The sequence below is a fragment of the Eubalaena glacialis genome, chromosome 10 (genome assembly GCF_028564815.1).
Source record: "Eubalaena glacialis isolate mEubGla1 chromosome 10, mEubGla1.1.hap2.+ XY, whole genome shotgun sequence".
In the NCBI taxonomy this organism is placed as follows: Eukaryota; Metazoa; Chordata; class Mammalia; order Artiodactyla; family Balaenidae; genus Eubalaena; species Eubalaena glacialis.
Window position 1 is genome coordinate 76,312,520 of NC_083725.1, and position 27,987 is coordinate 76,340,506.

General features: G+C 41.5%; 1 protein-coding gene and 1 non-coding gene across 3 annotated transcripts; both read right to left on the minus strand.

The window, feature by feature from the left end:
- Positions 1 to 6,694: 6,694 nt before the first annotated feature.
- Positions 6,695 to 18,718, minus strand: EIF4G2 (eukaryotic translation initiation factor 4 gamma 2). 2 transcript variants are annotated; one of them, XM_061201461.1, is made up of 22 exons: positions 18,662 to 18,718; positions 17,530 to 17,656; positions 17,133 to 17,198; positions 16,335 to 16,475; positions 15,672 to 15,774; positions 14,834 to 14,965; positions 14,678 to 14,744; positions 14,446 to 14,597; positions 13,604 to 13,714; positions 13,337 to 13,420; positions 13,149 to 13,247; positions 12,734 to 12,875; positions 12,484 to 12,644; positions 11,993 to 12,106; positions 11,265 to 11,390; positions 10,683 to 10,787; positions 10,379 to 10,594; positions 10,033 to 10,291; positions 9,497 to 9,701; positions 9,132 to 9,343; positions 8,923 to 9,044; positions 6,695 to 7,511 (listed from the first exon to the last, which is right to left on the minus strand). In XM_061201461.1, the coding sequence occupies exons 1-22, from the start codon at positions 18,681 to 18,683 to the stop codon at positions 7,446 to 7,448; spliced, it is 2,832 nt and encodes a 943-aa protein (XP_061057444.1). In that variant the 5' UTR covers positions 18,684 to 18,718; the 3' UTR covers positions 6,695 to 7,445. The 2 variants fall into 2 exon arrangements, with proteins under 2 accessions (XP_061057444.1, XP_061057445.1); XM_061201462.1 differs by lacking the exon at positions 11,993 to 12,106.
- Positions 11,798 to 11,940, minus strand: LOC133100189 (small nucleolar RNA SNORD97). Its single transcript, XR_009702428.1, has one exon. It is a non-coding gene; the product is annotated as a small nucleolar RNA SNORD97 (small nucleolar RNA).
- Positions 18,719 to 27,987: the final 9,269 nt, after the last annotated feature.

The window sequence follows — 27,987 nt, forward strand, 5'->3', positions numbered from 1 at the left end:
TTAAAATGGCTTGTTTACAACTTTTGCTAACTCTTTAGATTGTGTGATAGTGCAGGAATAATGATTAAATCCGTGTTAAATTTCTTTGTGCTTTCTGGCACAGCTTGATGACATCCGCAAAGATCTGATTTCCAAATAAGGTCACATTGGCAGCTACCGAGAGTTAGGAAGTCAGCATATCTTTTGAGGGGGACACAACTGAACCTATTACAGGGGGATTTGGAGGCTGATTGCTCCTCACTTCAGGTCCTGTGACCCTCACATACTCACTAGCTCTGCGCACCCCCAGGAAGGAGGGGCTCGCTGTCGCTGGGACAGGTCTCTTCCTTTCTTTCCCCTTCTCTGTCCCCTCAACATGCAGTTGTGCACGTGGTGGTGAGGGCTGGCTCTCGAGATGCAGCCCAGGGTCTGAATCACGATGCTGTGACTTAAAACTTTCGAAAGAGCATGAAGAAAGGTGCTCCTAACCACTGGCTGAATAAATGAAAGATCTTGGGTGAGGTGCTTAACTTCTCTGAGCCTCAGTTTCCTCATCAATGAAATAGAGATGGTAAAGTACCTGCCTCAAGGAGGTTGGGAAGACGAAATGGAATGATTAATGTACCTAGTCCAGCCTGGCATATACTAAATGCCCAAGAAATGTTAGCTAGAATAATCATAATAATAAGCCATAGCATAGCACTGGATAGTATTAATGCATTATTAATATCATTAATAAATAATAATAGTAATCCTCCAAAGACAGTCCATTCCACTTAGAAAAAATACCGAAGTTATTACCATGTCCTACTAGTTCCACGTGTTGCCCCTGCCCCTCTCCAGCCTCAGGCCCCTACTCTATTCAGTCACACTGACCCCTGCATTGACCCTCAGGCACTCCACCTGTGTTCCCGTCTCAGGGCCATTGGTTTTGCTCCCCCTCTTCCTGCAGATATCTGCATAGTTCACTCCCTCGCTTTATTTAGATCTTTGCTCAGAGGTCACTTCCTCATAATACCCTATTTCAAGTAGCATTTACATCACTCTTGTTCTGTTTATTTCTCTATGTAGAGCATTTTTTACTACTGACATTATATATGTGTTTGTTCTCTTTCTCTCCAATCACCTGGAATGTTTGCTCCATAAGAAGACTTTGTCTCATTCACTGTTATATCCCCAGCACTGGAATAGTGCCTGGCACATAGCTTGGACTCAATAAATATTTATGAGACGAATGGATTTGGAGAGCAATCCCACACCTGTCCAACGCTGTTTTTCATTACCTATCTGTCTCCTCACAACAACCCTAGGAGGTGGACAAACCAAGGATTATTTCACAGATAAGGCAAATGAAGCCCAGAGAGGTAAAGTGATTGACCTAAGCTCATGGAACTAATTAATGGGGGAGTTGGGATGCAGGCTCTGGTCTGTGACTCTGTACGTCCCAGGCAGACCTGAACAGCCCTCAAGGATTCGCTGCTTATCAGTCACAGCGTTGCATCGTTGAGGCCAAAATTCTCACTGCCTCTTCTCCCATTGATGAGCATGCCCAATAGGTCTTGGCCTTTCCTGTGGAACAAGGATACAATATCCTGCCAAAGGGGGGGGGGTGTCTTTCTACTGGGAGCCCAGCAGAGGGCGCTATAGAGACAGCATCCTGATGGGTGGCCTTGCTCTATCCCATCCTCCTGGACTAACTCCAGGTGATGTAGGCTCGGAGGACAGCCTGTGGGTCTGGACAGCCTGGGTGACTTCAGTGTCCTGCTTCTGCTCCTCTCTGCTCTGCGCTGAGAAGTTCCCTTGGCAAGAGCCCTGTCTTTCCTTGGAGGATGCTCCTTGGAAGTCTCAGAATCTATTGAGGTAAGTGGGAAACAGCTTCGTGATTTCCCTGTCCTCCTGGCCCCACTGCACAGCTGCTATTCTCCAGCAGAAGATGAAAGATGCCCCCTCATTTGGAAGTGGACTCTGTCCTGGTGTAGAGTGGAAGGGAGATGGGAGCTCTGCAGAGCCAGGAGAAAGGCGGAGGTGGGTTCCCCGCCTGTGCCTGGAAAGCCGTCCCTCAAACGTTTGCTGGGAAAGCAACTCTTCCTTGAAGTCTCAGCTTCTCCAGGATGTTTCCTCCTCTCCCCTCAGGTGGCCCCTTTCTCCCATCTCAGTGTGTCCACTGCCTGCCCTATGGCCACAGGGGTCTGCTCCTGTCTGCTCCCCCTCTGGACAGTGGGCTCCCTGCGGGGAGAGATGGCGTCTTAACTCATGCTGTGTCCCAGCCCCTAGCGCCAGGCTGGCACAGATGAGGAACTCACTTTTGCATGTACAGATGAATAAATGAATGTAATGTGGGGAACTGGGTGCTTTGTAATTGGACTGGAAGCATTGGGAAATGGTAAGGCTGGGCAGCCACTAATGAGAAAAAGTCAAGTCCCTTCAACAAGGATTTTTTGATAAATACCGTTTTTAGTTTCTGTCTAGTGGGTACAGATAGGTATGAAAATTATTATAATGTAGTGTATAGACTCTAGTCTCTCACGCAGAGTTACCATGAAGTCAACGAAGCTTATGTTTCAAGGCCATTTTCTTACATAGGACTCCTCTGGGCCCGGAACACAATTTTGTCTTCTTTTAAGAGCCACAACTTCTCCCCCACCCCCAACTGCATAAAATTTGGGTTTCTAAAAACCTAGATTCATGTCGCATTCAATACCTATTTACTGATCCCTAATATGTGCCCAGCACTGTGCTAGGCACTGGGAATAGAGCAATGAATGAGACAGTCCCCACCCTCCTCTTGGAGGAGTAGAAAGTGGAAAGACAAGCATTAAGCAGTTGGTCACAGTGCAATGTAGTAAGTGCTAGGTGGGGAAGTGGGGTACAGAGTGGACTCACAGTGGACAATGATGGTTTTTTTCCCTAGCTGTCCACCCAAATCCCTCCCAAAGTTCCTTTTTTTCCCCCTACACTACATAGCTGGGAATCAGGGCTTGCTTGACACAAGAGGGGGCCCAAAAGCCAGACGCTTGATCCACTAAAGGAAACCAAGGCAGCAAGGGGTGGACACATGATTCAAGCTGTCAATTGTGGGCTTCTGCCCAGGCCTCTGAGGACCTGGTGTCACTGGGCAGTTCATTCAGATACTGGCAGGGAACGCTCTGGAGTCTGATGTGGGTGGTTTTACAGCACTGCAGTGAAGAAATAGGAAGTAAATGGCTTCAAGAGCTATAATGGAAGTAAGATGGATAACACATGGTGATCGGCTAAAAAGGGGGTAAAGAATGACTTGGGTTTTTGGCTTGGATGGGGTATCATTCAGAGCCAGAAGAGGAAATGTTGGTTTGAGGGAAAGAGTTCAGCGATGGACATGTTGAGTTTGAAGTGCTTGTGGTACACTCAGATAAAATGTCCAGAAGCTGGTGGGATGCACAAGTTTGACGTTTTGGAAAGAGGTGTGAACTCAAGATACAGATGTCATCAGCACACAGGTGGTTAAGTGCAGCTACAGGAGTGACAGTGTTGAGAGAGGAAAGCAGAACAGTAACATTCATGAACCAGGCAACAAAAGAGAGCTGTAAAAGGAGACCAAGGAGAAGCCTGAGAGGAAAACAAAATAGGAGAGCGAGCAGTCAACTGTTGAATGCTTTTGATAGGTCACATAGGAAGACTGGGAAATGCCCACTGGACTGAGCTGGCGATTGGAAGCTCAGGCTGGAAGCAGTTCTCATGGCGAGAAATCTTGGAAAATCTGCCAAGGTCATTCACATATACACTGAAGGACTACTGTGTGAGCCTCTCTGCTAGTAACTTCCCACGTACCACCTTATTTCATTCTCATGGCAACCCTTAAGCATTAGCCCCGTTTTCAAAAGAAATCAACTCAGAAATGAAATATCTCGCCTAAGATCACATTGCTAATAAGTGACAGGAATGAACCCTAGATCTACAACTTAAGTCCAAGTTCTTTCCATTCCTCCTTTCTTCTATGTCCAGATCCTGCCATGTAGGATCATTTGTTAATTTGCGATTTGGTTCAACAAATACTTGAGTGCTTATGCATGCTAGGCACCAAGTTCTGAGGATCCAGCAGTGAACAAGACAGTCAAAAATGTCATGCTCACATTCTGGAGGGAGTCAACTGCAAATACGCAGCACGTCACATAACAATGGTAGACGTGGAGATACCTACAGCAGGAAAGAGATGAAGGATGTGCTCAGCATTACATTTAAAATATGGTAGACAGGTGTGGCCCTTACTAATAAAAGTGGTATTTGAGCCAAGACTTGACAGGGGAAGAGAGCCAGTCATCCAGTTTTCCAGAGGGCAGCAGGAACAGAAAACCTCCAGTGCTTGGCATGTCCCAGGAACCTCAAAGGAGGCCAGGGTGGTGGGAACAGAATGAGCAAGAGCCAGTGGCAGGAAACGACCCGAGAAACAGGGTGCAGGTAGAGGCAGGGAGGAGGGGAGACTAGATCGGACCTAGGGCTGTGTAGATCAATTTTAAGTATTTCCACTTAAAAATCTAGGTTGAAAGTCGTTTTGGCGGATTTTGTGCTAAGCGAGTTTTGTTTTGAAGGATTCCTGTTCCTCTGGCTGCTGTGTTGGAGACTAAAAGGAGAGCAAGGGTAAAGCAGAGAATCCAGTTAAGGGTGGTGTGGTATCTAGGCGAGAAACGAGAGCCACAGTTGAAGAGGTGAGTTGTCCAATTTCTAATGTTTTGAAGGAAGAATTAACAAGATTTGATAACTGGACATTTGGTTTGACATCAAGCATTTGCCATTAGAGACTTAAGAAGGCAGAGTGAGGAAGAAGGGAAACTAAGAGGTGTCCTGAAAAGAAGTGAAGTCTCAAGGAGTCATTTACTGTCAAATGCTGCCTGCAAGATGATCAAAACCTACTGGGTAACAGGCAGCACTGGAGTTACTGGTGATCTTCAGTTTTGGTGTAGGAGTGAAGTGCAGCCTGTTTGCGGGGGGTGGGGAAGAGTTGGCAAAATGAAGGCAACCTGTTTTGCTGTAGGAAAGCCAACTTTGGGGGAAGATGTGGAATTTTTTTTTTTAATTAATTATTTTTGGCTGTGTTGGGTCTTCGTTTCTGTGCGAGGGCTTTCTCTAGTTGCGGCAAGCGGGGGCCACTCTTCATCGCGGTGCGCGGGTCTCTATCATAGCCTCTGTTGCTGCAGAGCACAGGTTTCGGACGCGCAGGCTCAGTTGTGGCACACAGGCTTAGTTGCTCTGCGGCATGTGGGATCTTCCCAGACCAGGGCTTGAACCTGTGTCCCCTGCATTAGCACGCAGATTCTCAACCACTGCGCCACCAGGGAAGCCCGAAGATGTGGAATCTTATCTTTAAGATACGACACTGTAGACTTAGTGTAGACTTAATGTGCTGATACTAAAAGCATTATGTCCTTCATACAAGGCACATGCCCAGTACATCCAAATATTGTCATTCCATAGTATGGTAGGTTGTAAAACAAACACCCTGTTCAGTGTTTTTTGAACAAGATGCGAGTGGGGAGATGTTGCTCTTTAAGGGGCATCTGAGTTGTTCTTGAAGCACTGGTTGGGGGGACACAGGTCTGCCTTCTGACAAGCCGCCACACACCACGTCGAACTCTGGGACTTCCTTTGGCCCAATTCTCTAGCTGAACTGGGAGAATTCTGGCTGTAAACTGAAGCCAAGGCCCACCTCTCTAACAAAAAAGGCTACATTTGCTGGGTTAAAAATCAGTTTCCCCCTTGGGGAGGGTTGGGCAGAGCGCCAGGAATGCCATTTATTTCTACAGCCTAGTAAAGTCAGCTTCTTGATATTCTACCTAAAGTCAATTTAATTTACACAAGTCTCCACTTAGCTTTAATTTCATGGTATTTACAATATCCACCAAAAGCTCTGAATCTGTTAGAACTTCAATGAAGAGGTCTGCTAGGGCACAGGGAGAGCTAGCTTCTGACGCCAAGAGGACACAAATACTGGTTTTACCCACCACCCCTCTCAGAGAATAAGCAGGTGCAACACTGAAGACAAAGGTTCTATCAGATTTAGCAGTATGGTGTATTACTGTCTGCCTACAGGCTCCCCCCAAACCAAGTACAGGTTGCTCTTAGAAACTAAGACAAGCAACCAGGACTCCAGCAACACTTTCAAGAGCCCCTACCCAAGCCAAAGCCTGCCTAGGATTGTCACATAACAAGGGGTTGGGGATTTGAGCAAATGCTTAAGTGGTTTCTGAAAATATATTTTAAACCTCCATGCAGGGCTTCAGTTGGATTAAGGAGTCAGTTTTACTGGGCTACTCTGGGGTTTCAAGGGGGAACCTTCCTTGAAACAGGAACAATTACAATGACTGAGAATGATGATAGGATTGTTACACTTGTCTTGACCATGAGGGTGATAAACCTCTCAGTTCACCACATAGTTCAGTATGGTGACGAAAAGATAAATGTCACCAAGTTTGTTGTTATGCATTAGCAACGTCCCTCTGAATTCATAAGACTTGTGATTCTCAGCACTGCCCCTGATTACAGGTATTGTATATTGGTTACTTCCAGTAACATGACCTAAAGAGGAATAACCACCTTGAATTTTCTGTCTACTCAGAAAATTGTGAATTTCTGATTATGAATTAAAAGTTCCTAAGACAGGCCTATCTCAAAACAAAACCTATCAATTCTTCATAAATTTGTAGGTGCTACTTAAAGTCACACAACTATATCAAGTATCACAATGTTTATTGATAGATACAAGTATATAAAATCAGGGCATGAACATGACTTGATAAATTAAGTAGACTTAATTTCAATACTATAATAAGAGGGACCAATTCAAATTCTCACCATTTGTTTCACACCCACAAAGACCACTTCAAGGGCATTTACGATCTCTCAAAACTGATCAGTTTTGTGCAAGTAAACCATGTTTCTTTTAAAAAGACTTGTGCACTTGCCCAGGCTCAAGGATATTAAAATCTAGCACATAAAGCCCATTACTAGAGGTAGAAATACAGGCAATATACTATTACGGCAACAACCATCAATTACAGTTAAGAATTTTTCTGTAACAACCAAATGGATAATCAAATATTGCAACAACTCAAGTATTACTGAGCAAAGTGCATTTCTACAGTATTCAGTGTTGCTATTCAGTTTTCTAACTTAAAACAGCCTATGATAACTGGCAGCAAAGAAGGTCCTTGCAATAGACTGCCTCTGCTTGAGAACTTATGATGTAATTATTGCATGCTGCTAATATACTATCTAAACATTAAAGATACTCCTAAAATATTTGATGGTAGACTATGATTAAGACATTACACTACAAAAAAACCTTATGCAGAAGGAAATCCTAACTGACGCGCTTCTGCTTTAAATATTGTGAAAACATTACAGCGGAATGAATTTTCGCAGTGGTTAGGTCAAATGCAGTTACATCATAGCAACAGTATGTTTTGCACAATTTAAGGCTTTGGCTGGTTCTTTTAGTCAGCTTCTTCCTCTGATTCTTCTTCTTCAGCAGTTTCTAGCCAGGTTAGCCACTGATTCACCTGTAAATTTGTAATTTAACGAAATAAGTAGTACTTACAGAAGACAGAATAGCAGAATTTTTTATTCCAGATCAAACAAACAACCTACCTAAGGACAAAAGTTTTAGATAGTACCACACATTTTGTAATTGCAAACAGTCTTCAGAACCTACATTTGTGTATTAGCTGTAAGTTATTTTAAAGAATGGCTTAAGGACAGGAATAAAGACGTAGAGAATGGACTTGAGGACACGGGGAGGGGGAAGGGTAAGCTGGGATGAAGTGAGAGAGTAGCACTGACATATATACACTACCAAACGTAAAACAGATAGCTAGTGGGAAGCAGCCGCATAGCACAGGGAGATCAGCTTGGTGCTTTGTGACCACCTAGAGGGGTGGGATAGGGAGGGTGGGAGGGAGACACAAGAGGGAGGGGATATGGGGATATACGTATACATATAGCTGATTCACTTTGTTATACAGCAGAAACTAACACAACACTGTAAAGCAATTATACTCCAATAAAGACGTTTAAAAAAATGGCTTATTATTTGGATTTGGGATTACAAGCTGTTTAGGAACCGTCAACTTGGGTGTCATTCTTTGACACCACTCCCATTACACTTCAGGACTGCTTTAATATGGGACAGTGGCTCCTCCCAAACTTAAATACATTAGCAATGTGGCGGGGGGGGGGGGGGGGGGGGGGGGAGGCACACAGGACAATAAAGAAGATTCTGAAAAAGTAGATCTCCAGCCCCACCCCGGAACTGTAGGATCAGATTCCCCAAGGACAAGACTACGGACAAATGCTGTGAGGGTAATCCTCATGAAGCTAGTTCCTGAACCTTAGGAATAAAGATACTATAGACCAGCATTTCTCAAAGCCTGGCCCCTGGAATAGTAGTATGAGAATCACCTGGGTTGTGTAACACACACAGGCCTACTAAATGAAAATGTCTAGGATCAGACCTGGAACTTCCTTTTAAATTACTTTCCAGGTGATTAACGTATGCTGTGGAATCCCCTGACATACGAATTCTTCCCCACAGCTAGAATTCTACTCCCACTAAATAAGATAAAAAATCATGGTATGAGAAATCAGAAACAATCTCATGTTTACTGACATTTAAAAAAAAGTCTCAATCCAATCGTATACAATCACCCTATCTTTGTAAGTAGCTTTACTTCTAAAAAATGTTAGCCACCTCTAATCTAACAGCTTAGACACTACTAGGATTGAAGCCTTTTATTTCACAGCTTTACTTCATTTTGCTAACTGCCTACTTTACCACAGCTTTTAATAGTGAAGAATGACATGTATGTACAAATTACCAGGGCGATTTTGCTTGTATTTCAACTTTAAAAGGCTCATTATAAAGCAATACCAAGTAAGCTGGAAAAAGCACACCAAATTTCTCTCAAGATTTACCTGGAACAAAGCCTTGCCTTTCCCTGGAAACTCTTGGGTTATATCTTCTTTCCAAGCCAAGAAAGCTTCTTCTTCAATAATCTCCATGTCATAGAAGTGAACAAAAAAGCGGAGTAACATGCCTAAAAGACAAAATGTAACCCCATTATTTAGTGTGCTGTTTACGAATTGCCCCTCACTCATCATTCTTCTGATGTTGGTCCTCTCACCTTTCGGGAAGTTGCTATTGTAGCAGTGCACCTGAAGAGCATAGAGGGCACTGACTTGTAGATCAACGTGATCATGAAGGAATTTCTGCATTACTGGCTTGAAGGAAAGAAGCAGTTGTTTTTCCTGCTCTAACTGTTCTTTGGAAGGAGCAGAGGAAGAATCTGTTTCATCACTGGGTGGGTTTACTTCACTAGAAATGTACTGTAAGAAGCTGCACAGAAAGAGGTCTTGTTAGAACCTCAAAGTGAATTTTCTAGCTCAAGAAACAGACAATTCTTAGTCCCTCGCCTTGTAGATTTTCTAGGAAACAAAACACAGGTTAACTCTCTACTACATGTAGAAAACCACAACTCTGTTAACTTACCTAGTCATTAAGATGTTCACAAATCCTTTATCTACATGAAGTTTGGGAGAGATGTTATCTTTAATCCACTTATATATGGTTTGAGGAGATGGATCCAACTTTATTTGCTTTAACAGTTCCTTCTCCAATTTGAGGAGTGGGAATAAGAAACTCAGTCCCTTTCCTTCCAAGATCTCCAACATGCGGTCCTTATTCTGATCAATTTCTGAAGAGACAAAGCCATTCCCATCATCAGGTAGTTCATTTTACCTATGTTGGTCTAGAAAACTGCTCTACGAATGATTTTCCAAATGCACAAGATTCGTGTAAAATAATAAGGAACTAACCTAGCAAAGGAAACTCAGTATTTGGACCAAATGAAAATAGTTAAATCATAATAACCTCTTCTTTTTATAAAGATGAAGTCTATCTGTGGGAATGTTTACTGTTATCTGGACAGGATAATCACACTGACCTATACAAATTCACTCAAGGTACTAAGGAATCCCCAGATTTAGAATTAAAAATAAACAAAAAAATCCCCAGCATTCTCTTACCTGGGAGCATTTTCTGCATATTGACCTTGCTTTGTTGGAAAAGCTCTGTTAACCATTCTCGATCTTGTAATTTAGCTAATTGCTGAAGACAAAGTAAGAACAGAGGAAAATGGGTGCCACTTTCCAGTGGTTGAGCTAGTTCTGAAATGCTCACCAGCTCCGAAATGATAGCACGAGCTGCAAACTGTGCTAAATATGATTTCACCAAGGGGATGTCAACCTCCAGTTTGGGGCACTGGTCCAATACATTCAGGAAAGCCTTAGAAGGAATATATAACACAGTCAATTTTATTAGTTTCCAAATTTGAAAGGCAAGAGTTCTTATGGAATCCGGAAAGTATTCTACCTGCATGAAGTTGTCACTTGTGGCTATCCCTTCCTGTTTGAGTAAACTGATCAAAGAACTTGCTTTTTCTTTATCTTCATCACTTCTGTCTAGTGACAGGATGATTACTTTGCTTAACATCTCGGGGAGAAAGTGTTTAGGAGCCCTCATCTCTCTTACACCGTTGACAGCTTCGTTTGCATTTCCACTATTCAGATATTCGGTTACAACAGTTTCCTGAAAAGAACAAAGTCCAAATATCTTTAGAGTTTTCCTATCTCAAATACACTCCATGAACCAGACTATGGGATTATTTGAGACTTACGGTTAATTTAAGCAGTTCTTCCTTTGATGGCGGTGGCTTTTTACTGGTCTTGGCAGGCTTTTCCTGAATAAGTGGTGGATTAGTTTTGAGACCAAGCTGAGGTGTCTAAAAAACAGCAAAATGGTAGATATGAATGTTTAATATTTTTTTTATTATTAAAAAGGAGCTTATGAAGTTAGAGAGAAGACATTAAAAGGGCTTCCCTGGTGGTGCAGTGGTTGAGAATCTGCCTGCCAATGCAGGGGACACGGGTTCGAGCCCTGGTCTGGGAAGATCCCACATGCCGCGGAGCAACTGGGCCCGTGAGCCACAACTACTGAGCCTGTGCGTCTGGAGCTTGTGCTCCGCGACAAGAGAGGCCGCGACAGTGAGAGGCCCGCGCACCGCGATGAAGAGTGGCCCCCGCTCGCCGCAACTAGAGAAAGCCCTCACACAGAAACGAAGACACAACACAGCCAAAAATAACTAAATAACTAAATAATTAAAAAGAATCATTTAAAAAAGAAAAAAAAGCAGCCTTCAGACATCTTCAGAAAGTACTGGAATGACAGCAAACATTGTCATGCTACATACAGTCCATACCTGTCCCAGAGGTGGTGTTTGAGTGCGTGGTGGTTGTGCACTAGGAGGAATCATAGTTATCTGGGGCTGAAGCTTTGGCACTTGATTTTTATTCATTAGGAAAGACTGAGCAGGCCTCAGGCTAATCTAGAATTGCAAACAAATCAGAACAGATATCCAAGTTAACAAGCAGTTAGCTAACATATTAAATACAACACTCCAACATCCTAAAGTTAATTCAGCATACACAAGCATGACAGAATCTATGGCAGAAATTTAAGTATCTTAAATAACTAAACAGGTTACTCCATGTTATTAGATTTAATTTCTGGCAAGAAAACTAAAGATCTGATGAACACAAAAATAAAATACTGTTATAAATCTTATACCAGAATTCTCCAAGGATTAGCATCACTAAAATATTAAAAACCAGAAAATTTAATTAGAGTTTAGAAAACATTTTACTTTATTCTAAGTCATTCTATTTGCAGGGAAGTCACAATAAAAATCTCATCAACCATTTTCCTTGTTCTAACTGAAGACTTTTAAGAGATTTGCCCTCATATCTCATAATCTTCGCTCATAGGACGCTGGACATCCAAAGAAAGAAAAAGCAGTAAAGAAAAGAGAGAAAGAAAGTAAAGAATTCCAGCATTAAGTCCTCTTAATAACGCGTCTTTTTATAATCATCGGGCAATAGATTTCTGAATTGACAAACTATGGTATATAAGTAACATAGGCAAATGTACCTCATCTGCATTAAGCTGTCCTTTCTTAGAAAACCGAGGTGGCATATCCTTCGACTGTCCTTGCAGCTGGGATAAGAGTCCCTGACTCTGGTTATGGTAGAGCTGGCTTAGCCCCTATTTCAGAAAGAGAGAAAGAAAGTCTAGATAAAAAGGGGTCCACAAATTATGGTAATCAAGTACCAAAGGGATGAGGCCAAGCCATAGGAAAGCTTAACTGAATTTGCCCAGAGAAAGTAAAAGGTGAAATAGGAAGAATAAATATCTAACCTAACTTACATAAAGCGATGTGACTTTACTAATACTTTACTAATCTTAAGGATAAGCATTTTACCCAGTTTGAAATAACTGTCACACATATAAATTTGGTTTAGAAAAACACATTTTTAGGTTTTCTAAACCTGAAATATCTGTCCTTTTAAAAAAGCAAATCTATTCATATACATTCCAAGATTTAATACCTGTTGCCTAAACATCCTTAAATGTTTTCTTACCTGGCTTTTCATAAACTTGCCTCCCATCTCCCCAAACTGCGACTGTGTGGGAGGCATGATGTGTCCCCCATGGCCATTGAAGAGTTGATTTGAACGATGACGCCCCATGGTGGGTGAAAATCTATCCTGGATAACTCCTGGACCAGTACCAATTCCGCTACCTTAAAATACAGACATGAAGAACTCTTTACTATTAAAATGTTAAACTCAGTTTTTAATGTAACCAAACCACTATTTTGTTCAAAATCACCTGGCATTTGTCCAAACATATCAGCAAGTCCTCCAAGTGGGTCCCTATCCATTTTCATCCTGGGTGGCATGAACGGTCCCTCCAGAAAGAAGTCACTTCTCATCCCTTGAGCCATAGGAGCAGGAATAAACACTCCTAGATCCTTCAGAAATATAAAGTGAATAAACACTTATTTCTGAACACTGTTTTACACAAAACTGCACTTCTTATATTGGGAAAACTAGAAATACTTCCCTGGACTATTAAGAGTGCTATTTATATAATTTCTATAAACAACTTCTCTCAAAAGGGCATGCAAGACAGCATAAACATTAAGCTCTACTGATAAGATGAGACAATCTCAAAAAGTTTAAGAAGGTCTTTGTGCTATTATAAACTTAAAACCCACTTGATTAAAAATAAAGCAAAAACTTACTTTTACTGCATCTTGACGGATTTGATTGATCGTCTTTGGTCCATTGTCAAGAAAAGCCTTGCGAGGAACCCAATGGTGTTCTCTCAACTCTACGGTATCCTTTAATATAAAAAGTTTTAATAAGTATTACTTTAATATCCTTAAACAGAAAGACAGTATACCAACACACTTAAAGAAACCAGTTTTACCTGCAGCAGGAAACGAATCCTCGCTGGCAATTCCTTACTTAACATTAAGGAGCACATTCGGGCAAAGTACTGATCCATTAAGGACTGAAAGAAAAAAAAAATACACTTTCAGAAGAAAACGCTAAAGGCAAATGTATACTATTTAAGGCTTCTAAGTATTATCGAGGTTAATGACTAATAGCAATCCTCTATATCACAAAAATAGGTTGTTTGATTTGAATAAAAATCAAGACAAGCTTACACTGTTTCTGTCAGCAACACACATACCTTGGCTCGTTCATGGTCTAACCTAGGTCCCACTGTCCTCATTATCTGACAGAGGCACTCCAAATCCTCTCCCATATCTTTGAGTTGGACTCTCTTCTTTTTTTCCAAAAGCTGCCAAAAGAAATAAATGTCACATGTTTATAAATCCTTCTTGGGGGGCTTCCTTGGTGGTGCAGTGGTTAAGAATCCGCCTGCCAATGCAGGGAACACGGGTTCGAGCCCTGGTCCAGGAAGATCCCACATGCCGCGGAGCAACTAAGCCCGTGCACCACAACTACCGAGCCTGCGCTCTGGAGCCCAAAAGCCACAACTACTGAAGCCCAAGTGCCTAGAGCCTGTGCTCTGCAACAAGAGAAGCCACCGCGATGAAAAGCCTGCCCACCCCAATGAAGACTAGCCCCTGCTCACCGCAACTAGAGAAAGCCCACACACAGCAACAAAGACCCGACACAGCCAAAAATAAATAAACAATTTGAAAAATAAAAATAAATCCTTCTTGGTTTAGATGTAGCACTTTCCCTTAAGTTTGCACTGACTCATAGCTCCTACAGTTCCTACAGTGTCTAGTATAGAACTCTTTATCTGGTTTCTGTTGAAGACATCCCTCCAAACTGAGCAACTTACACATAAGTAGACAATCAGTTCTACCCCTACCTTGCAAAACATACTGCATATTTCCATATTTACAACATTTAAATAACAATTTTGCTGGCAATCTAAAATATTTAACTAGCCTACCAACACTCTCACATGGCAAAGTTATAAATTATAATTGACCCATTTCCCCCAAATAATGATGTACCCAGTGACTAATGTAAGCTTACATTCCCACTCATACTTACTGTTTTGATGCACTTATGAAGGATAGATTCATGAATAAGATCAAGCTTTCCAAGTTCTCCAATGAATTTGATGTTCCCCAACATCTTGATCTTGGCAATGGCTCTCTGTTCCTCCTCCTCGGGGAGGAGGGGATTTTCACGCTTATCATAAACTGAAATAAGTAAGAATAAAATCAACATTCAGAATAAGCTGAACATATACAGTACTACATAGTACCAAACAAATTCTCACCATCAACATTTCTGGTTCGGTTTTCAAATTCATCTTGTAATTTGGAAATTAGGAGGCGTCTGAATGTCTATTGGAAACAAAAGACACTTTTGTCAGGGCTTGCTAATGAAACCTTTCAAATCAACTTTAAATAAGCAAGCAAACACTACCACTTACTGTGCTTTGCTTCTGTCCTGGCTGACCCTCTGCTGCTGGGCCATCAAAGTTTGGTGCATCTTCTGCCAATCGCAGACATAGCTGAGCATACAGTGAGCTATACTTTGGCTCTTCTAGGGCTTTGTCCACAATCTAAAATAAATGACTTTTTAAAACTAAATATGACAACTTTTGAAAAAACCTTTCTTTATAACTTAATACTTCCTTGTACTCTTAAGGATCTTGAACCTCACAAATTTCTGACAAATTCTCTATGCCTCATCCGTAACCTGGGAATAAGAACATCTCTTATAAGGTTTATTGTGTACACTAAATCAGGTGAGGCATGTAAAATGCTTTAGCACACAACCTGGAAAAATATAAGCACTTAAATTTTGTTAGCTATTGCAGTGTACCAAAGAAGTCTAATTACACAGATCTCCTACTAGCAAAACCCTCCCCCCTCAGGAGTTGAAATTATCTTGGAAAAACTATAAACAGATGCTGGAATCACATCAACTATCATAAAATTCATTTCCAAAACCAAAACATGGCGTTCTTCACATAAGGAAAAACAAAGCAAAAACCCCCTTAACAGCCTAATAACCCAATTAACCCTGCAACACAACACATACAATTTAAAATGACCTCTTAAGTCTGATACCATTAGAAGTTAGTGATTTTCTAAAAAAAAAAAAAAACCACCAGCGTTCAGAGATACATACATCTAACGTGTAACTCACACCTCAGTTTTAAGCAATAATGCAAATGTAAAAAACAACAACAACACACACACACCCCCCCCAACCTGGGTTAAATCTTTTCCTCTCCCTTTCGGTTAAGCCAACATATAACTTACCAGCAGTATGACCCCTTTAAGGATGAGTTTAGACTCTACACCCACATTGAGGAGCTCAAGGCATAGCTTGTCAAACTTCTCAGGAGTAAGCTTATTTAGTATGCTAGGAAAAGAGGATTCAGACTAGGTATCAGCCAACACACAAAGAATTATTTAGTTGAAAAATCGCCTTTAAATTATGTTCATTTTTTTCCCCATCACTTTCCCCTTTAATATCAAGACATATTCTTCTTAACCCATCTAACCAAAATTGAAATAAACCTGTTATTTAAAATATATCTACCTAATTGGGGGGTCCCCAGCTGTTGGACAAGAAACTCACATCCTCAAAACCTAGATCAAGAGCCTCCTTAATATCAAGGCTAGATCCAGGAGCTAAAACCGTTATGTTCTGTGCATCACTGGGTACACAGCAGGCATAGGAAATGTCAGCACAATGGGCTTGTGCATTTTAACCCTATGACTGAAAGCAACTAACTCTGAGCCCCAAAACACTGATGTGCCAATTTTCAGCTTAAAACTGTCAACACTGGCATTCATTAAAATACACTTAGGGCATGAACATTGCCTTCTAAGTAATATAGCATACACACAAAAGAAACACAGTTAATCCATTTCTTCCCTCCTTTTATTTAAAGGACAAAACAGCCCCGATAAACTTACCCTCTTACTTTCCTGAAGATTGCATCATGTCGTTCTTTTTCATTTGCGGAGTTGTTTGCTGCGGAGTTGTCATCTCGTCTAGTGCTTCGTGCAGGAATCCATTTCTGAGCGTTTTGCCCTGGGGTTTTCCCCAGGAACTCGCTAGTAAAAAATTAAGAAAATAAAAATTAAGACAACTTGAAACATAGCATCCAGTCACATATCAAATGTCATACAGACCAAAAATCTTTCTAAACAGAAAAAAGTTTAGTTTTTTCTCAACTTCCCTTACAACTAAGCAACTCACAATCAGTGGTTCTCAAACAATATTGTATATCAGAATCACCTGAAGTGCTTGTTAAAAGATTCCTAGGCCCATCCCAGTTTCTGCTTTAGTGGGTGTGGGGTAAGGCCCGATAATCTGCATTTCTAAGCTCCCAGGTGATGCCAGTGTTGCTGGTCCAGGAGCCACACCACAAGAACCAACATCTTCTAATGTCTCATGACCATGTTATACGCATACAGATTTACTACCACAATTTAGTACGGACAATAATGGCTGGCTTCAGAAACAACATCAGTGAAAATAATCCAAAGTGTAACAGGATAAAATAGCAGTTGAGAACGTCAACTCATATTAGATGGTTTGGCTAAAAAATAATTAAGAACTGATATTCTAAATCTAGGATGTGTAACAGAAATCATACCCATTAAGATAGGATTCCTGATGCCTTATTAACTATGCTGTAATGCATTAGAAAGACCATTAACCTAAACCTATTATTTACAGAAGTCATTCTTTTCACACGTTTACTATACCTGTTGCCAGCAGTCTTGGGATAGTGCTGAGGTGCACCCCTACTTCCTCCTCCGCCCGAAGAAGCACTATTTAACAGAAAAACTTTTTTAAAAAAAAAGTATACCCCAAGTATATTTCACTCAAAATAGATAAAGGATCTCTTTAATTATTCTGCATTTCAGTAAGTACACCACAGATGAAGACTGAACTTAGGCCCAATGGAAACCCAAGTAATTACATTTATTCTTCAGATAGCAAATAGAAAACAATGACAATTTTAGGGCTTTAAAAAAATGTACACGGCACATTATAAATTAAACCTGCAGCACAATTAAATCAGAATTACTTGGTGTGGTTATTCCTTTGGTTTTGTGATTAGTCTTGTCACAATAATTGCCAAAATAAATCTACACATACCTGAAACGAGAAGCACCCCCTTCTGCAATCGCACTCTCCACTTTGGCGGCTTGACAACGAAGAATCTTCAAAAGAATAATATTAATGGATGGGGTGGGGAGGGAAGGGGATGGAAGAAATGAAAAACCTAGAATGAGAAAGAGTACCAAAATTAGACACCGCTATCATACAAATCTGTAAACCTGCTTCAATTACAATTTATTTCAGAGCCTGACACTGCAGTTGATTGACCTTACACTGCAGTGCAGATCTCATAAGACTAAAATAGAATGTACTCGAAACACAAATGGACAATAAAATTTTATTTTGTTTACCACCTGGAAATTCTCGTGTTCAAGGACGCAAGGAAGTGCCTACATAGAAATGTAAGAACCTCTCAATTGCTAAGAACCAATCCTTAAGAAAGCCACATTCTACCTCCTTTACAGCTGAGCACTGAGATCAGTAATAGACAATCTAACTCTTAACAAGACGGGCACGTCCTGGGAAAACAGTTGTAAGTTTTTACTGCCTCAACAACGAACTACACTGAATAAGGGGTAACTAAAGACGGCTTTCCCCACTGTTCACTCTTAACTGGGTGCACAGGGCCCGTCAGAAGACCGGGGCCACAACATGGCAGCAGGAACCTCCGCCCCATTTTTTCCTTTCCTGGGAACAAAAGAGCAGTGGATTGCTCCCACCCAGGCCCGAGTTAGGGAAGTGCTTCCGACAGCCTCTCGCGAAGCCGCCGGGGGCAAGCCTCGGGGAGGAGTGGAGGCCGCCCCCGCGGCCCGGCTCCCGGCTCTTTGTTCTCAGGCAGGAAGGCGGCCTCCTTCCCACCCGCCGCCTCCAGCGGCCCCCTCCCACCCATAAATCCCCGAGGGACTGACAGCCGCCTCGCTGCTCCCTCCCCACCCGACAAAAGCTCAAAAACCCTCGCTTCCCTCCCCTCTCCCGTCGCAGACGGGGCTCGCCAGGCAGGCCCTTCGCTCCTCCACCAAGGGCAGCCCGGCCGCTCCCCGCCGGCCCCTGGTCCCATACACCTCCTCCCCGCCGGGAGGCCGGGCTCCGGGACTCCTCCGCCTCGGCTGGTCCCGCGCCAACGGCCGGGCCCTCCCCGCCGGTCCGCGTCCCTCCCCCCAGCTCGCACCGCCCCGCCACGCTCTTCCCATCGGAGCACACCCGCGCCCGGGCTCCGGCTCCGCGGGGGACGGCCGCCGACAGCCACAAAGACGTCCGGGGGCCGCCACGTTCCTTCTACTCCGTTAGCAACGGGAAGGGAGAACAAAGGGGAAGAATTTTCAGGTGCCCGAAGCGCGGAGGAAACGCTAGAAAGGGGTCGCCCCGCCCGGCTCCGCCTGCGGCCGCCATTTTGTACCGCTCGAGAAGAAGCGGGCAGCGGCGGCGGCCATTTTAGAGCGCTTCACTAGGCGGCGGCGGCGGCGGCAGCGGCAGCGGCTCCACTCACCTTCACCGAGAACTCAGCAGCTGCCACTGCAGCTGCCTCCTCAGGATCCGGTCGTCGGGGACGGGGAAGGGAGGGGGAGGGGAACGGAAAACAAAAAAGGGGGAGGGAAGGGGGAGGAAGGAGTCGGGACTGGCTTGAAACTCTCAGCTCAAAAGAGTCGCTGCTGCAGCCACCACCCGGTACTCGCCGCCACCTCCATAGAGCTCCGACTCGCTGCTGGCGCTGAGGCGTGTCTGAAGCCGAACTTATCACTCTAGGGCAGCCGAACCCACCAGAGCCGCCCCGAATGGCTCCTTTGCCACCCAATCAGCGGCCCGGCTGCTGTCTGCCGCCAATCAGCGCAGGGCGGCGGGGAGGAGCCACAGGGCCAAGCTCGGTTGCGGCGCAGCCCCTCCGCAGTGCGCAAAGCCATATTCGCGAAGGCTCTGAGGCCAAGCTAGTGGCGTAAGGGGAACTGAGCACCGTCGGGTTGCGGCCCATTTGCGTAAAGTCCTAGAGCTCTCTGAGTATGCGTTGGTGTGGCTGCCTTGTCTTCCTCCTGTCTCTTTGTTCCTGGAGTCCGTATCCCATGCTCGAGATATACAGCCCCCAGCCCCTCTACCTCGTTTTCTCACCGGGAATGTGGGAAGGAAGCTCGCCCTTCCACCCGACCGTGTCCTTGGCGTGTGCGAGCTCTGCTTTTCCTAGCGCCCTCGAGGAGCCGAGATTGCCCCTCGCGGGCTGGGCCTCCCTGGGACGGGCCTGTAGGGCTAAGGCCTGGCGCCCCCGCGGCGCTGTGCCGGGAATCGTTGGTCTCCAGGTGCTCGGCTTCGGCAGCCTTTAGGTCGGGGAGCCGGGAGAGTAGTTCAGGAGAAAGGACGATACATCTCCAAGCGTTAAAAGAGCTTCAGTCAGTTCCCTATTTATTCCACCCCCTGCTGAGTGAATGAGAAAGAGATGAAAGGAAGGGGGTTATTGTCTTTGTACCTCACTAGAGAAGCAGCTTTTCCCAAAGTTATGTCCTGCCAGCGGTCACGGAGGAAGACCTAGAATATACAAGAATTCTTTGGAATAAAGTGTTTGCGGAGAACGGGAGTCTGGAGGATTTTAATTGCCAGCTCCTGATTTGTTTGTTTTTTAAGCACATTGAAGACTGACAGCCGTATATTTCCATTTTACAGAAGGTCCATCCTAACAAATAGGATTAGGCTTTTCAAAGCCGGCAGGTTGAACTATTTATACTTCTCGGCTAATATTTTAAGGGAGTTGCAGTAAAATGAAGTGTTCCATCGTATGCGACATTTTAGCTATACAAAAATGGAGTCATATTTCCATATAAACAACAGAAATGTCTCCATCTTCATCTTGAATATAGTTCTTGATATAATGTGTAATCTAAAGGAAGAAACTGTGTGTGTGTGTGTGTGTTTTAACGTGGATGACGTTTAAAGAAAGTGTCCAACAAAGGGCAGGATTTCCAAGGATTCAAACCTGTTTGACATGTCAACAGCTTTGGGGTTGAAAGTACCTAGTCCTCAATACGATTTTCAACCGAGGTGCCACTTTTTCCTAGGACATTTACACCTGATTGTGGAAGGGTGTGGTGGGCCCTGAAGGTTTCTAACACAATTCCAGCATCTTTAGCTCTTTGCCGTATATTAGGCTGATCATTCCCCCTCATTATTATATTTTTCTAAAATTATTGCTATCAAGTCAATTTCACTTGAACTTTAACAACTGGAAAAGATATTCTCACCCTTGGAGTTAGTTACATGTAAAAAAAATTTTTTTAAAAAAGGAAACTATATTTTTAGGAAAGGTAAAAATTGTGTTCCAAATACAAGAAGTTCAACTTTGTAATTTCAGGACCCTTTTAGCTTCAAAAATAACACCAGGATAATATTTTAAAATAATTTCTGTAGGGCATTACAGTTTGCAAAAAAGCTTTCATATATATGTGATATTTTTACATAACTGGCTTACATTCTTCATGATTGATAATACATTAATCTGATAGAAAGAATAGTGTTCAAAAACTATTCTGGGTTAGACTTCAAAGAGAGTATTTACTGAATCCTAAAACCTGGATGGTCTTTTAATTGAGGAACTTGAAACTCAATAATTAAAAATAAAAGAGGTTTTATTTAATTTTTGCTAATTGTGAACTCCTCTGCTATGGGCTTTGCAGGTATGAGTGTATGTGAGAAATTGGGCTAAGAGCAATAAAGTAGAAATACAGATAAAACACAATCTTTCAATTACCTTTCAATCAGTGGGCGGCGCAGATATTCACATTTTGAAATATTTCCATCACATCATGGATGTATGAAAATTCAAGTCGTCTGGAATTTAGCTTTTAGTTTATAGAAAATTGAATTTTAAATACACCCACTTCAATCTGCTCATTTTAACACTTACATTTTATGTCAGTTTTCTAAAGATTGCGAAGCTCTTAAGAGTACTGACTGACTTGTTAACTTATAGATATTTGCATTATTTTAATTAATAATGTCAAATGCTGGTTATTATCTTCTCTGTGCTTAAGGATTCCCCAATCATACATCTCCAGCCCAGCTCTCTTACTATCTTCAATTCTGAGTTTCTAACAGCCTATTTATCAGAGATGCAAACTTGCAGTCATATTTAGTCTAGGCCATACAGTAGTTTTAAACATTTGAATTAGTTGACATTGAAATTTTAGGAGATTTTACATACAAATCTAGATTTCCATCTTTTCATGAAAAATCTTAAAATATGGCAATACTGGGCCTGAAATTCCAAAAGGGCAACATTCAAGTATAGCTGAGTAGTGACTGCCTCATCTAGATGTTTTCTCTTCATTCCACCATAGTGAAATCTGACTTGATTCACTCATTTATGTTCCTATGTGGCCTCTATAGCCATTTTTCTTTTTTTTTGTTATTTATTCAAATTCAACAGACTCAGTATTAACTGATCATCTTCCTATTACAAGGAAAAGGAGCAGACCAGCTAGTTCAAATATCTTCTCTACCACTTACTGTGTGACTTTGGGCAAGTTTAACTGCTCTCTCTTCTTAGTTTCTGAATCTTTAAAATGGGAATAACTGTATTTACAGAGTTGTTGTAAAGATTAAATGAGATAATATATGTAAAGCCCATAGCATAGTCCCTGATGTAGTAATTACTTAATGTCAGTTACTTTATTGTCAATAATATTGATTATCCAACTGCTTCACAACTATTTTAGTTTTGCCAAGGATTCCACTATTCTTCTATACTAGAAACTTGACTCTACATTTTCTCTTTCCCTTTGATCAGGTATAACATTCAATTTATTATTGAGTCCCAGTGTTACTTCCCTCTAAATCATCTTCTTCCTACATACATCTGCTTTCCTACAGTGTCATTGCTTGCATGCTAATGTAGGCCTTAGTAATTGTTCCTACTGAATTATTGAAAAATTCTGGTTGTTCTCCTGTAGTCTTTTCTCTCTATGCTGTATACTCATATTAGTCTTCCTTAAAACACTTCTTTTCCCCAGCATATTACTACCATGTTTAAAAGAATCTTAGTGCTTCACTATTTTCTACATCAGTTTGATCTCAACCTCGGCTGCACAGTAGAATCACCCGGGGGAATCTTTTAAAACTCTCCATGTCTTGGCTGCATCCAAGACCAGGTAAATCCGAATCTCTCAGAGTCGGATCCAGCATCAACAGCTTTTAAAGCTCTCCAAGTAACTCTAATGTGCAGTCAAGTTTTGAGAAACACTGTAGCAGTTCAGAGTATTATAGAAATGATAACATTTACAGCTGAAAAAAAACCTAGGAAAAGAAAACTGGACTCTGGAAACAGTAAAAGACTTTGCCCAAGTAGGGAAACAGGCATTAGAACCCAGGGATCCCACTTCATATGCCTTTGCCTGGCTTTCAGACCCTTCATCTGCTGGCCCTACCCTACCTCTTCTATTGGCCTTGTTTTTCACCACTCCCAGACACCCAGAGGTCTCTCATAGAGCCAGTTAGGCTGGTATTGCTGCCTCCAAAAATTCATTCCCACTAGCGCTCCATTGCTTGCAATTTTGAGGCCATCCTTATTTATCCCCTTTGCTATTTCATTTCTGAAGCACCGATATGAGTATTTAAGTACCCTGCTCAAAAACCTCAGTAGGTCTCCCCTAAGAGAATAACATCGGAACCCCTTAGTTTGGCATAAAAGGCCCTTTGTAATCTGGTTTCAGACTACTTCCCTGTTTCTGGACACATCCCTCCTCCATTTTTTGTTATTCATAATCTAGTTCTACGGTACTCAAATTTTGCTTCATTATAACACCCACGTTCTATAACATATGACCAAAATTTGGTGGTCTTTTTCTACTTGGCAGAAAAAAATAAGGCTAATGAGTTAATCTACTAATGGCTAGGCAAGGAGCTTGGGCTTAATCTCTGTTTTCAAAGAGCTCACAATCTAGATGAAGAAAAGATATATACACCAATTACATACAAGGGCAGGAAAGGGTAGAATCAATGCTAAACTGAACAAGAAAAAATGCTGTAAGGTTTCATAAAGGGAATAATAGGGGATGAGGCTGGGGCCATCCTTCCTTGAATGCCAGAATGATGATTTGGGACTGACTATATGGGCAAAGAAAGTTCTTGAGCTGATCAGACCTCTAGTTAGTTTTGGTTTAAAGTTGATCAGTTTCAATTGATCAGAGTGCTGTTTTAGGGAAATTAACCTTGTGGCTTATGTAGAATGGATTGAAAGGCAAATCTGGAGATAGGGAGGTCAGTTAGAAGGCTATGTACTGCAGTATTTTTATGGGGCTTACTTTCATCTCCCTTCTAAAATTGTAAGGCCATTGAAATGGGGAACACTTCTCCTGCACTTCGAATAGAGTTCTTTGCACACAGCAGGAGCTGAGAAAATATTTGTGCATATTATCTTTTTGACATTTATTCATTCCTTTTTCTCTTGGCTTCCATGACTTTACACTTTCCAGGATTTCCTCCTACCTCATTGGCTCCTTCACCAATTCAGCTGTCTCTGCTGGCTTCTCCTCCTCTGCTTGACCTCTAAATATTAAAGTATCCAAGGATTTATTCTGGACCTTCTCTTCCCTCTGAGTACTTTCTCCCTAGGTAATTCATCTGTCCTACAACTGTAAATACCATTTATATGATAACTTCCAAATTCATATCTTCATCTCTGATTCATTCCCACCCCCCCATGCAAGCTATAGATATATATCAAATTGCCTACTGAAATTTCCCCTTGGATATATAATAGGCATTTCAAATTTAACATGTTCAGAATAGTTTTTCCTCCATTGATCACCATCTGCCAGTTGCTAAGGCCCAAAACCTATGAATCATTCTTAATTCCTCTGTCTCTCATCCCCTGTATCTAATTCATCAGAAATTCTATTGGCTATATCTCCAAAATATATCTTAAGTTGGTCCACTTCTCTTGATCTACCTTGCTGTCACTTGAATCTCACCACCTTTATCTCTAGTCTGGATTACTTCAATAGCCCCCTAACTGGTCTCTCAACTTCATCTCTCGCTCTCCACTACGTTTTCTACCCACAAACCTGTCATCTTTTAAAAATGTCAGATAACACCACTCATGCTTAAAGCCCTTGATCATGGATATACATTACATCCACAGTAAAATCCAAACTCTCATTGTGGCCTGCAAAGCCTTACATGATCCAGCCCTTGACTATCACTCTGACCTTGTCTCCTACCATATTCCTCCTTGACCTCTCTGCTTTAGTCACACTGGCCTTTTTTCTTCTATTCTTCAGACATACCCAGTTCATGCAAAGCTTTCTATTCCTCAAACATGCAAAGGCTATGGCTACTTATTTTTCAACTTCCACTGCTCCCAAATTTCTTATTCCAGTTTTTTACATGGCTGGCTCTTTTTCAAAATTTGGGTCTCAGCTTTATGAGCTTATGGTCACCTTTTTAGAAAAGCCTTCCCTGATCACCCTATGTAATGTTTCCTCTTCCAGGCACTCTATCATATTACTCCACTTATTTTTTTCATAGTCCTTATCACTATCTGAAATGATTTTTTCCATTCTTTCTTGTGTATTATCTGCTTATCACATTAGGATGTAAGCTCAATGACAGCAGGTAACTTGTCTGTCATGTTCACTGTTACATCTTTTATATACAGTACTTAGAATAGTTCCTGTCATATAATAGGCAGAATAGTTCCTGACATATAATAGGCATCAATAAATATTTATTGAATACAAGAATATACATTCTCTCATTTGAGTCTCAGTACAAGTCATGTGGGGTAGGTAGGGAAGTGTCATTTCCCCAATTTTACAGATAGGGAAATTGAAAGAGGTAATAATTACTTTTCCAAAATAATGGTTCGTGTGTGGCAGAATCTCATACTTTCCCAAGTGCACCAAGCTCCCTCCTATAGCAACGTGAGTAACCATAATGGGGATATTCCTTTTTTTTTTTTTTTATCACTTTTGCATGCAATGTATAAGGTGCTTGCATTAGTTTCTTATGGCTACCATAACAAATTGTCCCAAAGTAGGTGGCTTAAAACAACAGAAATTAATTTTCTCACAGTTCTGTAGGTCTGAAGTCCAAAATCAATGTGTTGGAAGGGCTGTACTTCCTATGGAGGCTCTAGAGGAGAATCCATCTCTTGCCTCTTCCAGCTTCTGGTGGCTGTTGGCATTCCTTGGCTTATGACTACACTTCTCTCTGCTCTGTCTTGGCATTGCCTTCTTCTCTGTGTGTGTGTCACAAAACTCCCTCTGATTCTCTCTTATGAGGATGCGAGTGATTGCACTCAGATAATTCAGGATGAACTCCTTCTCTTGAGATCCTTAATTATACTTTTGCCATATAAGATAATATTCACAAGTTTCAGGGATTAGGACATGGGCATTTCTTTTGGGGGCTACCATTCAGCCCACTTCAGTGCGCATAGCATTTTAGTGCAAAGCTAAATCTTGGACTTCTATTTCACAGGTCAGTCTTTACTTGGATCATCATTCATTCATTTAATGAATATTTAGTGAGCACACAATGCATGCTTTTACAGTACTAGAAGTTGGGTATACATCGATAAACAATTCTAAGCACTTTATGCTTTGGGTAAGAAAGGGTGCCATTAATAATTACATTGGGACAGTGGGCATAAACCAGGACTATACCAGGTAAAGACATGTGATCGTCTTGCTTATGATGCATATTGTTAGGCTAACAGAATGAAATAAACCAAGATCCTGCCTGTTAGTATTTTTCCCTTTGCCGGTTTTTTTCTAAGTCAAACATAGTGTTTATAAAGTTCTTAAATGGATAGATAGCAGCACGACTGCTCTCACTGAACTTCATCAATATGGATACCTCTTATACCTTTGGGTATAGGACTTGTAAGCTGGAAGTGGGAGGCCCATTTCAGGGCAAAATTTTCTTTATCAGATGGGCCAGAGACACACCTGAGCCTTAAGTAGAGGAGGATAACTGATGCTTTCAGTTCACTACATTTCATAATTTTTTTAGAAAAAATAAATTTAGAGAATGGGTAATGTTCATCTGCAAGAAACACTGCTGGCAGGTGATCAAGATTACTAGCAGTTGGGAATTCCCTGGCGGTCCAGTGGTTAGGACTCGGTGCTTTCACTGTGGTGGCCTGGGTTCAATCCCTGGTCGGGAAACTAAGATCCCACAAGCCTCGAGACGCAGCCAAAAAAAAAAAAAGATTACTAGTAGTGGCAACTTAGATGATATAGTCTTCATGGGCAATTCCTAGTATTCCTTTCTTTCCAAAGTAAAAAACCATATGTGAATGCAAGTTACTAAGAAAGCTATTATAGGGATAATATTGCATCCACTCTAATTTATTAAATAAGAAAATAATTTGCAAACTTTGGTACTTTATATAATTTTTATTAGTGACAATACTTATTTACAGTACATCTTACAACTAATGTGACCAAAAAGTGTGCTAAAACAATGCAGTTAAAGAATCATTGTTCTTGAAAATGTAAATAATAGAACTGAAATAGACACTTCAGTGCCATAAACCAAGTATTTAATCATGTTTTGGAGGGCAGTAAGTACACATGTCCAGAGCATCGATTATATACACTTGATAATAATTTGTAAAGTGCTCAGGTTTACTCTTTAAACAATGTTTTCATTGCAGGAGAAATATTCTTATTTCCATTTCACAAATGAGGAAACTGAGATTTGGAGAAGCTAACTGACTTGTGCATGTCTATTTTTTTAAAACTTTTATTCCAGTGGTTTTTCTTTACTTTATACTTCATCTCTTAATAGAATATATAGTTTTCAGAATTAAAATAATGTATGGTACTTGTTTAATGCCACTAAACCATTTACCTGAGTCTGAATAATATAATCAAAGCAGCTGTGATGATTAATTTTTTTGCTTTAACTTGCCAAGGCCACAGTGCCCAGATATATGGTTGAACATTTTGGATGTTTCTGTGAAGGTGTTTTTTGGATGAGATTAACATTTAAATTGGTGGACTTTGTAAAGCACATTACTCTCCATAATGTGGGTAGGCCTCACCCAATCAGTTGAAAGTCTTAATAGAACAAAGACTGATCTCCTTGAAACAAGAAATTCTGCCAGTAGACTGCCTTTGGACTCAAACTGCAACTCTTCCCTGAGTCTCTCCCTCTCCCTCTCTCTCTATAATTAGGAAACTATTGTGGTCAGGCTGAGTTGTCTTCTTAAGAGAAGCTGAGACCAGAGGGCAGACAGCAGAAGCAAGAAAAACTACAATCCTGCAGCCTGTGGAACAAAAACCACATTCACAGAAAGATAGACAAGATGAAAAGGCAGAGGGCTATATACCAGATGAAGGAACAAGATAAAACCCCAGAAAAACAACTAAATGAAGTGGAGATAGGCAACCTTCCAGAAAAAGAATTCAGAATAATGATAGTGAAGATGATCCAGGACCTCGGAATAAGAATGGAGGCAAAGATTGAGAAGATGCAAGAAATGATTAACAAAGACCTAGAAGAATTAAA